The sequence below is a fragment of the Pelodiscus sinensis genome, chromosome 9, assembly GCF_052426305.1.
Source record: "Pelodiscus sinensis isolate ZL-2025 chromosome 9, ASM5242630v1, whole genome shotgun sequence".
NCBI classification, from domain to species: Eukaryota; Metazoa; Chordata; order Testudines; family Trionychidae; genus Pelodiscus; species Pelodiscus sinensis.
Genome location: NC_143060.1, coordinates 33,124,021 through 33,139,245, shown reverse-complemented (window position 1 = coordinate 33,139,245; position 15,225 = coordinate 33,124,021). Strand labels below are relative to the sequence as shown.

Here is a 15,225-nt window from a genome sequence, read left to right as displayed (position 1 = left end):
CTGCTTTTGTGCAAGATCACACCAACGTAGAGTCAGCCTGAGATGGAACACTTCCCCCAGCCTCTCCGCCCTCCCCCCCCCCCCCCCCCAGGCCAAGGTTAATGTCACACACATTGGGTTAATGCAATTGCAGGATAGCTGAATGAGGGGGGTTTGGTGGGGGCCAATATAATCCCTATTGATAGGAGGATGGTGGGAAAAGTCCTGGGGGGGGGGGGGGTGACATGACACCTTTTACTTTTGGTCATGTGTTCATCTTGCCCAGAGACTGTTGCCTCCAGAGGCGTGGCGAATGGGGGTCAGGGGTATGGCTAATGGGGGGGGGGGTCAAAAAAATTCTTTGGGTGCACACCCTAATGAAATGTGCTGTGCATGCCTATGACAGGAAGCAGTAGAGCATGTAACAGAAGGGCTTGGCCCTAGAGAGCTGAATGCACTGCCTGAAACAGTCTGAGGGAAGAGATTGGCTGCTGGGGTTTCTGGGAAGGGGAGGGAGTAGAGGTGGAAGAGCAAGTCAATCAGAGAGGGACCAGTTTAATAATCTCACATAGGGCACCATAAATCCTAAGGACGGCCCTGTTTGGAATCAATTGCCTAGAGAGGTTGTAGAATCTTCATCACTGGAAATATTTAAAAGTAGTTTGGATGGACATGTATCAACAACGATCTAAATCGGGGTGGCCAATGCAAGGCTCAAGCTGTACACGGCTCTTCACAGAACAAAGTGCAGCTTGCAAAGCCTCCCTTGTGAGTCAGGAAACCTTCACTGTGGCCCTACACAGGGCCCCTGGTTCCCTGTGCTCACCGGATGCAGGGGAGCCATCCGGCACATTGGAAGCCAAATGGCGCCGGCCAACAGGAGCCTGATATGGCCAAAAAGCCAAACTGGAGTTTTCATTTAAAGAGGCACTGTTGTTTTGTTTTTGGTTTTTGTTTTTTTGCTTGCTTGCCAGACAACTTTTTCCGCCTCTGCTCTTTGTGCTATTTTCCACCACTATTTTGGCTCTGCCTGTAACAGGTTGGCCACTCCTGATCTAAATGGTGCTTGGTCCTGCCATGAGGGCAGGGGGCTGGACTTGATGATCTTGAGGTCCCTTCCAATTATAGTATTCTGTGATTCTATGTTGCACAATTAGAGCTGTGTGAACCTTGTTGGCTGCACTAAAAAAAGTTAATGTACATTAATATATTCACGTTTCAAACAGTGCTACATTAATATACGATAGGTATCTTTCAGCGCATACCAACAGGATCCAGATAGATCAGTTAGTGCACGATTCCATAGTTTTCACTGGAATTTATTATCTGGTGCAGATTCAAGCATTATATAGACAAGTTTTTTGTGAACATGAGCGGTTTGGCTAAACTGAAGTAGTTATGGAAATGGTAACTGAATTTTGTTTTTAGTGTTATGATATTTAAGCCATATGTTGCATTAATGTAATTTTTCAACTTTAGTTTCCTTAGAAATAGAAGAAGGGGAATGGCAAATGTAAATGACTACAATATCCAAATGCAACCAATCACATTTTGATGAATGGACAGACAGGCAAATGCTTACTTCAGGATAGCCACGTTATTTATCTCATATCTGAGGGAAATATAGTACCATGCATATGCAATACGTTATATTTACTTTCATGTAAGATCTGATTCCTCAGTATTTTTCTGAAGAACGTGGCACAACATATTCTATAAACTTCAAGTTAGAACACAGATGCCATGACTGACATGTTACAAATAAAATCACTTGAGTGATTTGAACACAAAGCCACTAAAAACTGACTTTAAACATGGAGAAAAAACAGTTTTAAAGATGGTCCTCATACTCAGAAATGGTTATAAAAAGGCACTTGAATCATGAGAGAAGTGATTATTCCCTTTATTCAGCACTGGTGAGGCCACATCTGGAGTACTGCATCCAGTTCTGGGCCCCCCTATACAGAAAGGATGTGGATGCATTGGAGAGGGTCCAGCGGAGGGCAACCAAAATGATTAGGGGGCTGGAGCACATGACCTACCTATGAAGAGAGGCTGAGGGATTTGGGCTTTTTTAGTCTGCTAAGAGTTTATGTTCTTTTCTCTCTCATGTTAGCAGAAATATTTACTCTTTTGCTTTTAGCTTTGGACACCTTAAATTAACATTAATGGCTTTCCTGATCGTTATTTATTCTGCCAAGCAACAAAATATATCTTCTAGGTTGCATTTGATATTTTAACTAATACAGTTTTAAAAAGCTGAACTCTTACTACAGATTAAAATACTAAATGGAAATGACTTTGCATATTTAGCACTTTCCAAATGTGACATGCATCCAAACTAAAAAAAGTCCCAATAAATTGTTCAGAAGTAACTATCTAAATCAGTGAAGACCCGTCAACACACACACACACACAGGACAACAGTCAATGAATGGTTTTGTTTTCATTTAAGTTTTTTTAAATAGTAAAATACAAAGAATAATAGCTGTAGAACCCCACACATCCGTTCGTAAGGAGTGTCTCCGCTAGTCTCCTGAGGAACATTATCAAGACATTAAAAGCCTGTGACAATTTTCATTATAGCCTTTAAAAACAAAAAAAAACAAACCCAGCACGTTAGAGCATAACAGTTACAAACAGTAAGTGGCATACATCACAAGCACCGAATATATTTAGGTTACATTGCCAAATATATTCGGAAAATCCACTGCATGGTGAATAGGCTATGTCTTCCATTTCTCCTGGATTAAACATTTTCATTTGTTTTTAACCTTTACAGTTGAAGATGTCTTTCCAAACAGGAAGCAAGTGCTGTACTGGCTAATGAGTCAGCACACAGATAATCTAATATATCTCTGGGGTTGTCCATAGCTTTACCAAGAAGTGGACAGAACATTTACCAGGTATCAGTGGTTTTTACTCAAACCTGAGGGCAATAATGGTTTTAACCAGAACATACACCAAATTCTATCTCCTGCTAAACCTTGAGAAAGCTGTCAACAGCTATACTATTGAACACTTTCTTCAGTGATCTGGAAGTAAATATAAAGCCAGAGCTGATAAAATTTGTGAATAGCCTTAAGATTAGTAGAATGCTAAATCACAACGGTGGACAAGACAGAGTATGCTTGGGAAACTGGGCCTATTTAAATAAAAATGTATTTTAAAACACTCAACTCTAAATTATATATTTAGGAAAAAGGAATGCAGGCCAAACGTACAGAACAGATTGCATCGTGGAAAATAGTGAATCTGAAAAGGATCTAAAAGTCATAGTTGACAAGCACTTCAACATGAGCTCTTAGTGCAATTCTGACAAAGTTAGCTAATGAATTCTTGATCATATGAACAGGCAAGCAGTCAGTAGAAGTAGAAAGATGATTTAACTTGTATAAGACATTAGCGATACTTAAACTGGAATACTGCATCCAGGTAAGAGATCAACATTTGCAGAAGAAAAGAACCCCTCCTCAGCCAGGAAGTAGCTAAAACAGGCTGTAGGGAACTTACACAGAGACCTGGCCAATCGGGGAGAAACTTAAGATTTGAGAGAGAGCAAGCATGAGTAGTACTAGGCAGGCCCAGGGGGAGCTAAAGACAGAGGTCAAGCCTGATACATGCCAGGATACGGGCCAAGGAAGTGCAAGGGTCACAGGGGAAAGGAGACAAAATAAGGGAAAGGAGGAAGAGAGCAAGACAAGTGCACTGCGAGAGTCCCTGGGCCAGACCCAGAGTAGTGGGCAGTCTTGGGTCCCCCCTTACACCACACCTTGCCACCAAGAACTGTGGTCAATTAGGAATGTTAAATTAAATTAACTAATTGAACAGTTGATGGGATTTCCATCTACTATTCCATCAGTCTATAAGGGTATCTCCACCTGCTGGGGCTTTTGTACATTTCAAAAGCAGTCATAGCAGAAGCAACGTGAGTGGAGGAATGCGGAACTCTGCGTGCAGCCCAGAGCCAACGGGAAGTCCTGCTGACTCCAGGCTCTACACGGGCACTTCCACTTTGAAATGGACTTCCTGCTGGCCCCGGACTGCACACAGAGTGCCAGCTTTGAAATGTACAAGAGTCCCCAGCGAGGGCTTTTGCACATTTCAAAGCAGAAGCGCCCTCATGGAGCCTCAGGTCAGCAGTGGACTCAGTCCCCCACTGACCTCAGGCTCCATGCTATGCTGCTGCTTTGAAATGCCATCCTGGCATTTTCACAGAACCTGGTATCAGCTGGGGAGTCTCCAGCTGATCTCAGGCTCTGCATGCTTTGAAATGGCACTCTAGAGTCCAGGTTCTGCGGAAATGTCAAAGGTTGCCCAGGGTCAGCTGGGGACAGGAGTCCCCAGCTGACCCCAGGCTTCATGCGGTGCTGCCCCTTTGAAACGCTGCTGCAGCATTTCAAAGAGGCAGTGTCACAGAGTCCAGGGTCAGCGCCGTGCAGCGCTGCCACTTTGAAGTGCTCCCTTTCCCCTCTACTTTGCTGCCTCTGACAGCGGCGCACAAGGGGGGCGGAGGGAGGGAGACTGACTAGTTGACTGGAATATCCAATAAGCATTTGCTTCTCAGATAGTTGACTAGTCATTAACATCCACCTAAAGACTGGATAGTTAGAGAAGTAGATAAGAACCATTAGTTAGCAATTAGAGAGGAAGAATACTAACACCAGATTCTACCCTAAGAACCACTGACACCTTCACTGTTTGTTTGGTTGATAATGTCCCAGCCATCCAGTATCTCGATTCAAACCACTTGCATGAGAATTAAACTTGTGAATGAATTGTAGTTCCAACCCTTCCCTGTGTTTGGCTTGTAGAATTGGACTTGGAAAAATTACATGTCATCTCTGTCAGAAAAAGCCAATCAATAAATGAATGTCATGAAGTTTTACCATCTTACAAGCAATTTTACGTGCCTTTTTTACCAGCATCATATAACAGCATATTGTTCTCAACTTTGATTCTATTTTAACTTTTGCCATATTACTGCTGAAAAAGCATATTCAAACTGCTCACAGGAAGAAACCACATTAGTACCAAGGCAGGCTGAACTCTTCAAAGCATTAGTTAAATCTTTGCAGACTGATATATACAAAGGTGCTGCTTAGTTAAGAAACAGAACAACATAACACTACAAACACAAGCATTAGGGGTAGAAAATCTTGCATAGCATGTTTTCTATTTTATTTGTGGGATAGTTGGAAGGGCAGACAGATTGCTATTGCAGATGGTACATAATCTTAAACTTTTTTCAATAAAGTTTTCTAATTGGCATAATTATGTTATCCCCTAGAGACCTGATTATCATAATCAACTATAATTAATTCCAAATGAATTTTAATGGTCTGTTGAGCCATCATACAAGTTACACTTTAAGATCATTCTACATAGTTTTTTTTCAGAATACATGCATGTGGCTAGTACTAGTTCATCATTGAAATACTAAGTTCAAGGATTGAAAGCTCATCTCTGGTCATTCTCCCAAGACAAAAATAATTCCTGACATACTGACTAAAGGTTGGACATTCATGGTCCGGTGTCCTCAAGTTCTGACTGGTCCTGAACAGGGAATTTGCCAGACTAGGTGAGGTCAATTCTCTAGCCACCAGCCACTCTGCTACTAGGGCTCTCTGGTCTGGCCACATCCCTACTGCACCAGAGAACTCCTACGGGTATAACTCCCCCCCCCCCCCCCACACACACACAAGTAAGGTTTTTTTTAAAAAATAGCAGCTGGTTCTACAGACTAAGAAGCCAATTCCAAACAAAGAAGGGGTGTGTGTGTGCGTGTGCACACACCACACCACCACTGTCTTTCAGGATGCAACATGTACAAAAGCTCTTTACAAATATATGTTAAGGTGGGCAAAGTATAAAATTAACATTTAATAAAGTAGATCTATTTGTGAAGGTGATATTAAAAAAAGTTGACTCTGGTGTATTATATCTAAGGGTATTCCTCCACGATGGGAGGGAACAAGGGGGAATCCAGCAGATATACTGTACTTAGATTTCCAGAACGCCTTTGACAAGATCCCTCACCAAAGGCTCTGAAGTAAAGTTAATTGTCAAGGGATAAGAGGGAAGGTCCGCTCATGAATTGATAACTGGTTAAAAGACAGGAAACCAAGGGAGAAAATAGATTGTCAGTTCGCAGAATGAAGACATAGCTAGTAATATCCCCCAAGGGTCTGTACTGGGACCTATCCTATTCAACATATTTATAAATAATCTGGAAAAAGGGGTCAGCAAAAAATTAAAAATGAAACTGTTCAAGATAGTCAAGACCAAACAGATTGTGAAGACCTTCAAAAGGATCTCTCAAAAGTAGGTGTTGGGCAACAAAATGGCAAACCAATTTTAAATGTTGATAAATGCAAAGCAATGTACACTGGGAAAAAATAATCCCAACCATACATACAGATAGCTATAACTACTTCAGAGAGATCTTAAGAGTTATTGTGGATAGTTCTCTGGAAACAACCACTCAACGTACAGCAGCAGTCAAAAAAGCAAACAATGCTAGGAATCATTAAAAGAGGTAGAGAATAAGCCAGAATATCGTATTGCCACTATATAAAAACCACAGTATGTCACATCTTGAATACTGCACAAAGATGGAGTCACCTCATCTCAAAAACAAAAAAAAGGTATATTGACACTGGAAAAGATTCAGAAAAAAGGCAACAAAAATGATTAGTACCATATGAAGAGGAATTTAAAAGACTGGGACTTCTCATCTTAGAAGAGAGAAGACTAAGGGGATATATGATAGAGGTCTATAAAATAGTGACAGGAATGAAGAAAGTGAGTAACTTTTCCTTTTTTGCTTGTTCCCACAATATAAGAGCTAGGGGTCACTAAGTAAATTAGTGGGCAGAAGGTTTAAAACAAAAGGAAGTTGTTCTTCATGCAGTGCAGTGTCAACCTGTGGAACTCCTTTCCAGAGGATGTTAAGACTACCAGGATTTTAACAGGGTTGAAAAGAGATCTACATAAATTAATGGAGGTTAGCTCCAACAAAACTTTAGGCAGAATGGGTAGGAATGATGTCACCAACCTCTGTCTGAAATGGATGAGAGGAGAGGGATCACTTGAGGATTACCTTTTCTTATCACTTCTTCTGGGGCATCTGGCATTGGCCACTGTTAGAAAACAGGATACTGTGCTAGATGGACCTTTGGTCTGATCCAATACAACTTCTTATGTTCTTGTGTGTGAGATGCAAAGGACAAAACAAAGTAAGAGTGAATGAAGGGAAGTCTCAGACTTCAAGACTGCATGCTCTCCTACACTAGCCCACTCCACACAAAACTGTCAACATTGGAGGCATGTTTGTTCTTTTCCTCTCTCATCCCTTCCAAGGAAACAAGCCATCTCCCACACACACAAAAATAGAGCTACACACCACATACAGCTTTTTCCTATCAGTTTTAAGAGCATGTTGTTGTTTCAGACAACTGCTATCAACCCAAGCATTACAATCCACCATACAAAAGGATATGTAATAATTGTAAACACTATACTTTGGGGGAGCCTCCTGTAATCCCCATATTCCTCCACTGTATATAACGGTGATACTTCACACAAGTGTGGTGGAAGATCATGATCTGGGGAAGTCATCTTTCTACGGAAAGTTAGGAATGTTAAAATACAAGTAATTTCAGCGGTTACACAGGGGGCAGCAGTCGACTCCGTGGGACCCGCCGCACATGTGGAGCTGGCTTAAAAGCACAAATCAGGAGCTTTCATGTAACCATAAGCATTAACTGATGAGCCTAGACTCATTGGTTAACTGTTTACATGGTTACACTTTCATATCCTTAAACTAAACGATCTATGTGACCTATATGATCTAAGTTCATATCCAGCTGAATCCTATTCATTACTTAGAATCTGAGTGTGGGGTTTTGGTTTTTTTTTTTTAAACTGGACAAAGTATTTGCTATGGATGAGAGAGTTGGCCAGTTTGAGTTATGCACACTGATGATTAAGTTTGGCAAAACTTATTCCCATAAGCAAAAACACATTATTAATCAATCAACAGCTTCATGTCAACATGTAGTAATTGCACTTTAAGATACAGGCAAATTTTGAGACCATGGAATTATTCTTTGAAGCTCCCTCACCAATTAGGGTCACAACTTTTAACATGTTTTTAACTGAAATATTCAATGATCAGTTAAACATTTGTTTCACATGTCAAATTCCTTGATTAATGGAAAAATATATTAGGTGTACCAATAAAGCTTCTAAGCTCCTGCCCAAATGCTGGATGTAGCACATTCAGCTTTTCTGCCATTTGAACTCTCAGACATACTCTAAAGAATGGTGGATAAAAAGAATTTCATTCAAATCAACTTTTATTTAAATAAAATACATGTGTTTTTAAAACTATACCTACTGAAAATTAAATTTGAAACCACAACAGCTTATACTAAAGATAAACTTACTGAAAATTAAATAATTTAAATTAAATAAAAACATGAAGCAATATGTATTTGCTGCCCAGTTTTAAATGAAGTCCAATTGCTAAACTGGTAGAATAGAAGTCACTGGCTAAGCATATTGCACCAGGGTTTGCTTAAGTGATTCACAATAGGGATGTAAGGGAGGAATCGACTAGTTCGCTACCCGATAAGCCTAGGCTTATCAGATAGGAGTAGTCAGCTTGACTATCTCCACTACCCTGCTGCCTCTGTACCCTGCTGTGGACGGGGACTGCTGCGTGGGCAGGCATCCTGGCTCAGTCCTGCCTTACGCCAGGTGCAGGACCAACATGAAAATTCTGGTGATATTATTGATGATAATTACAGAAAAAGGTATTGCAATGTTCCCACGTATGTGGGGTGGTTTTTTGTTTTGTTTTTTGAAAGTCTGTTATTCATACACTTCAGGCAACTTGGAGGCTCCTACACGTGCTGAAGTGCAGGTTAACTTTTCACTCAATCCCCAATTTAACTTGAAGCCTGCTTTAATACTGCTTCGGTAAAGACTTCCTTGACAAGCTGAAGCTTTGCTCCTAAGCTTACTTTTTTACTTCAGTAACAAGGGTGTTAGGTATGACATTGGAGTCAGGATGGATTAAAATAGCACATTTATATATAATCTGCTGTGACAGTTTTAATTTGAAGACAATTAAAAATTACATGTTTGGTGCCAAATTTTAAAGAGAGTCCGCCTGAACTGGTGGCCAGAATTTGTTAAAGTACGAAACCAGCTTGTTCTCCACTTTTAGTCTATAAGTAACGAAGTTCTAAAATCTTAAAGCACATGAAGACCTGAAACAATGTTTTTAATTCCCTAACTAGTAAATCAGTTAGTTTTGAGAAAGAAAAGAATTTATGTATTAGCACTTTAAGGTAGTTTTATTTAATAAAAAAATACAATGTTTTTAGTGTGTTTTAAATTAATTTGAATTTACAACCAATTAGAGCTGGACACAAATCCCAAATATGAAAAATGTGAGAGCGACAGCATGGAGAGGGAATGAGCAGTACAACAGAGACAGTGCTGAGGCAAACTGAGTCCTGCTACATAGGCAGCAAGAGGGAGGGGTGATGTGAGTACTCAACTCGAGTACTAGTGACTACTCCCTTAAACATCTAAATGGCCGTCACATATTCAAAATTTCAGAACAGTTTTTAAAAATAGTCAATGGAGCACTTGCCCTTAACACAAACCATCACTACTCAGCACTACTGCCTAAAATGTATGCTCATATATACAAAGGGGCAATCTGTTCCTAATTCAGTCACTATATCAAAACAGAACATTACAGATGGGATATAAAAGCCATATGACCCAATTCCTGTTGGAATACAAAATATCAAACAAAAAGGGGCACTGTCAATCAATTTTGAAGCAAAAACTTTTTTGTTGATCAATATTTTATTAACATATTGATTCAATTGGTGGCACCATCATGATATAAAATAACTGCCAAATGCAGCTATAGAGTGAAATGCGGCTATAGAGTGAGAAACCTAATTCCATAATATGGGATGGCCCAGGGATTAAAGCCAGTTATAGTCAGAATTGATTTGTGGCAGAATGCTAAAGACAGCTTACTTCTAAGTCATGTTTTACCTTCACATAAAAAGGTAAAACTCAATCATCTTACTAAATAGTTAATAAGATTCAGATATGCTTAATTAGAAAACTGCAGCAAAAAGCCCTTAAGATTTGTTAGAATTTTTAGAGAACAAGTACATTTTAAAAGTGTTTTCTACAAAATTATAATCAGGATTATTGGTTACATATTAATACCCTACCCAAAGAGGTACTCAAAGCTGGATTTTTTACATCAGAAACACTCTGAAAGACAGCAAGTTAAAATAACTGCTAGCAGAGTCCAGTATGCCCAAAGATCTATCAGTTTCTGGGAACATGGGACTTTGGAAATGGCCAATATTTAATACACACTTATAAACATGTAACCACTGCACATTTCAGCCGTTAGAACCTCACAAAAACACCCACATTTTAATATCCCCTAGTGTTCACACACGCTGCCTTTCAGTGACAAGTATATGTAGCTACAGCCTTGGCACTAAAAGCTGCATAGTGCAGACATTCCCTTCTTAGGTATGTAACCTAACTTAGGGTACCATAAACAAAAATGACAGCATTTTTTTCCTCTTCATTCTCTACTTAATCTACTCAGTTATCAAAAAGCCATCTTATTTACTCCACAGTAACTACACTTCACACAAAAAAACACCCTTTTCCAAAATAGCTTGGGGAAAAGACGCAATAGTAAATCCTTCCATATTTACAAAATTCCCTTAATGTGCGACTCAAAGATTTTGCTATTCTGTTCACATGAAGCAGTAAGATCAAAACCTCTTAAAAATGAGAATCCTTAGACCAACTTATCTGATATTAAATGTTAATACTTTCTTTACTTTTTTTTTTTTTAATAGAAAAAGATTTCCCATAAGGAAGAAATATTGCCATTTGGTGTTCTCATCAGTTATTCAAAAGAAAACTAAAAACCAAGTTCACAATACTACCGTTAAACATTTTTAAAGCAACAATAAGAGCACAGTAATGTTAATAATAAAGAGAAAAATTAACCATAATGTGAGAAAAGCAATGTCCAGTGCAAATTCGCTCCCACAATCATTAGAGATAAATATTATACATAATAATTACTTTGGAATTTAGCTGCAAGGAGGATTGAATTATACTTGCAAGAAAACAAAATCTTCCCTCTTTGTCTGATTTCCATAAAGATGCATCTATTTCTTATTTCATGTGAGTTATTTAACACTTACCTTGAAACAGAATTAAAATCTTGTTGCAATATAGACATCTATGTATTTGCATGTCAAGGAATCTTGTTCCATCATAAAGTTTCCGGAAATGCTCTTTTGAGAGTTTTACTCAGACTCCGCACACAGGTAGAACTATTTTCTGCTAACTGTCTCATGTAAAGTGACAGTTTCCTTAGTTAGAATGTAAGTCACACAGTTATTTTTACATCCATCCAGACATGGCTTCTCATGTGCTATAGGTACATATAATTCAGTAACATGGACTTAAACCAAATTGCATATTGCTTGGACCATGTTAAGAGCAATATTTAATGTCACACTGAACATTTTAATAAACTTTTCAACTAAATTGCAATCGTTATTCTAAGCAGTCCATGGAATTGCTAGTGCTTCCACTCCCCATTTCTTATTCTTTATCTTGACTCCTGTTAGCCAAGTGTAATGGGCCAACATGGATTCATTTTGTTTTGCGAAACTATGTTCTCTATATCTCAGATGGATGGAAATAGCACTAACACCTACAGATCATTTCCAAAAAGATGACCTACAGCTGCTAATATACATCAATATACACAAAAAAGTAGGAGCACCTTCTGGTGAGCATTATTGTAGCAAGAAGTCTATTGAACAAAGGTAATACCTCATCAAGATAAACACACGTGATCTAACAGGTTGCTAAGCCCACATAGAATAAACTAAACACTAAAAATAAAAATCCCTTGTTTCTCCCACACCAACTTTGACAGCCACTAACAAGCTCATTATAAGGCTTCCCATTATATTTTGAATATCTAAGCTTAGAAAGTTTAAACATTTTTTTTAAATAAAAACAGCACCAACATAACATAGCAATATTATGCTTGTCTTGAGTCAAGCTGAGCTGCATATTTTAAATCCTCTAAATATGTAACTTAATCATGTCCAGCACCTATCTATTAAGGAGGAGCAAAGTGTCAGGAAATCTTACCAGCATTATGTTAATCCTTTTGTGCAGGATTTGGATTTTCCTGCATGATATCCATTGCCAGATACAGATGCACTGAAACGACTAGTGCCAAGCAATTAATAGACTTATGCAAAACTCAATTAAATCTTGAGTGCTGTAATATTTTGATTCGATAACAAGTATTTCCCTTTTTCACTAACACTACTTAAATTATTTAAGCTACCAACAAAATCCAAATATCACCCCTCAAATTAGTAATTTTTAGTTGAAGTATAAATCAAGAGAACTATAAAGCTCATCCAATCACCAGTACCTTCTCACAGGACTCTAACTCCCATTACCTAAGCCAGATAAACCATGTCTAATAAATCTTCAACACAGACTTGAATACTTCAAGTTACTCTGATGTCACCTCTTTCATAGGCTGTCAACATTAAACTTGTCTCTGCATTCAAAATCTATTTCTTTTTTTAATCACTAGTAAGAACATTGTTTGAGTTTATATAAGAAAAAAAGGGAATAAATATACATTGAAATATCAAGAATCTTTCCATATCCTACTACTGTGAGCGTATTAGGCAAATATAAATAGGCACTGAACTTGTTCTCAGCCTATTACAACATTTTTAGGTATTTCTGGGCTCTGCTGCTTTCCAGTTACAATTCTTGGGTAAATCAAGTGTACTAATTTAGAAATGGCACTTACTTACATTAGTTTGTAATTCTTGTTCTGCTGTTTAACATTTAATGTACACATGAAGTAGTATGTTATTTTAATAAACAAATTTCAACTGAAAAGTGAAAGGTTTTTTTTTTTTACAGGAAAAAACAAATTTTATATGGTAGTTATTAGATACTAGTTTTTTACTGTTTAACTACTCTTTAGTAACACAGCACACAAGGCCAGTAAAAACACCACCACTACCTGCTAAACAGAGGTATTTAAAAAACAGGTATTCAGCAAGGGTAAAACAAATCATATGAATTTATAATTAGTGATCTAAGATTATTTTCAAACACACAAGTTTTAACTATAATTACATTCTGCGTTTTTATTATGTAAACATAAAGTACATTAGACTAAATATGTGTAGCACCACATTGAGGAGGAAGCAGAGCTGAACTTAAGCTATCACTGCTGCTCCTCAATCTCCAACTGTTCTCACACAACACATTTACTTGCTTTGTGACTATAAATATGCATGTACTTGCTTTGTAACAATAAATTTTTCCCAAAACACTACTCTCTCTCATTGGTTTAATGATCTTGCATAGTGAACATACAAGTGGACTCAAAGGTCAGGGTTGCTGACTTTAAGGTTTACAACCCCTTTCACAGGCTCCTCCAAATCATTTCGCTCACCTCAAGTTATTTATGTTTACCAGACACGTAAACACAGGAACTACATAGGAGAAAAAGACTTGTGTTTCCATATTATCGAGGTCTCAACATATCAAAACGGGAAGGTTACATTTTCCAAACCCTTAGCCTGGTGCTGGTCCCGATTTGGGCACTGCCATCTCTCCCCTTCCAACTCCACCTTTCTTCACTGCACCCCTCTCAGCCCTACGCAGCACCCACCCAATCCCTGCATAGCCCCAATATCTCACCATGCCCCCTTCCCGCCACAGCGCTTCTAGTCCCTGGGCCTCATCCCTCTTCTGGGCATCTGGCACCGGCTCTCGCCAGCCCTGTCGCCCACCACAACAGCCTCCACCGCGCCGCTCCATCGCCTCCAACTACCCGTTCGCCCCTGCCCAGGTACCCCGGCCCTGGCTCTCTGGCCCTCACCGAGCTTGCCGCGGGACTCCTCCAGCTTCTGGATCTGGTTCTCTAGGAAGAGCACGGTCACCCCGAACGCCAGCACCGCCAGCAGCTGCAACTTGGGCGGCAGCATAATCCTGAGCAGCCCCATGAGCAGCAGCAGCAGCGCCGCCCGCCCGGGATCACGACATAACGTGGGGCCCGGCCGGAGAGGCCGAAAGCAGCCTCAGCCGGGCCGCAGGGACACAGCGCGCGAGGGTGGCGGGGAGCGCGCGCGAAGGGACAGACGGTCCTTACATCCCTCCCGAGGCCTCCTCCCGCCAGCCCGGTCTCAGCCACCCCCCCGGCGCCAGCCCGCCCCCCGCTAGCTTCCCTGCACGGCCGCCAGCCCGCGCCCCTCCCCCCGCCTGCGTGCGCTGCTCAGCAACCGAACGCCCAACCGCGCACACGCCCACCTCATACCGCCATTGACTAAGGAAACACACGCGCAGCCCACGGCTCCTTTCCCATTGGGCGACATCTCTTTCGTCCCGCCCTCTACCCTATTCCATTGACCAGCCAGTCTAATACACCGCCCCCCAATGCTCCACCCCAATAAAGCGGATGTACGGACCTGACGCCCCTCCCCCCACGCGTTCTTTCTCGATTGGATACCTGTCCTGAAGTCCGGCCCTTCTCGCTCTCTATTATTGGCGTCGGCATCGCGGCAATCAGCAGAGTCGCAGTACTATTGGTTCATCTGGTTGTCAATCTTCAGGTTCGTAACTCAGACAACTAGAAGAAAAAGGACCCGTGTAGGGTCCCTACTTTGGTGCCTGAGCCAAGTCCCGAAATGATACCTCTCACCTACATTATAACCCCTTCCACCAATGGAGCCCAGTAGCTCCGCTTCAGGTTCTCTACCAAAGTAGCCCGAGGACAATCTTTTCCCTCGGCGGTGTAAGGAGCAAGTCCACTTTGCTTCCTTCGCCGTAGGCAATGAAAGGTCCGCTACGAGGGTGAGGTCCTGAGAGCGGTCCCGCTGCTGCGCTGACAGAGCAGTCCCGCACTAAGATGGCGGCGGCCGTTACAGGATCCACGGGTCTAAGGCTCTGGCCACTCGGGTTCCTGGCGCTGTTGCAGGCGGTGAGGCGGTTTCCAGTCTGGTTGGGCTCCAGGAGCGCGCTGCCGTGGGTCACTAGGGGGACTCAGCCCCTGAGGCCTGGCGGGGAGCGATGTGCCGGCGGCTGGGACAGGGATACGACGTGGCCTAGCGGCCT

General features: G+C 40.9%; 2 protein-coding genes across 3 annotated transcripts in view; one reads left to right on the top strand and one right to left on the bottom strand.

Annotated features, from left to right (window-relative positions):
* The window catches only part of HS2ST1 (heparan sulfate 2-O-sulfotransferase 1), a 148,318-nt gene extending 133,949 nt beyond the window's left edge, over positions 1–14,369 (bottom strand). Inside the window, exon 1 of one of the 2 annotated variants that reach the window (XM_006120249.5) lies at positions 13,994–14,369. In XM_006120249.5, coding sequence (XP_006120311.1) covers positions 13,994–14,117 — 124 coding nt within the window. In that variant the 5' untranslated portion in view covers positions 14,118–14,369. Of the gene's footprint in view, positions 1–11,255; positions 11,549–13,993 lie in introns of those variants that run through there. The other variant, XM_075936408.2, reaches the window with a different exon arrangement.
* A 564-nt stretch (positions 14,370–14,933) lies between these two features.
* Positions 14,934–15,225, top strand: part of SELENOF (selenoprotein F) — a 32,308-nt gene continuing 32,016 nt past the window's right edge. Inside the window, exon 1 of the mRNA XM_006120250.5 lies at positions 14,934–15,091. Within this exon, the coding sequence (XP_006120312.2) occupies positions 15,020–15,091 (72 nt within the window). The 5' untranslated portion in view covers positions 14,934–15,019. The remainder of the gene's footprint in view (positions 15,092–15,225) is intronic.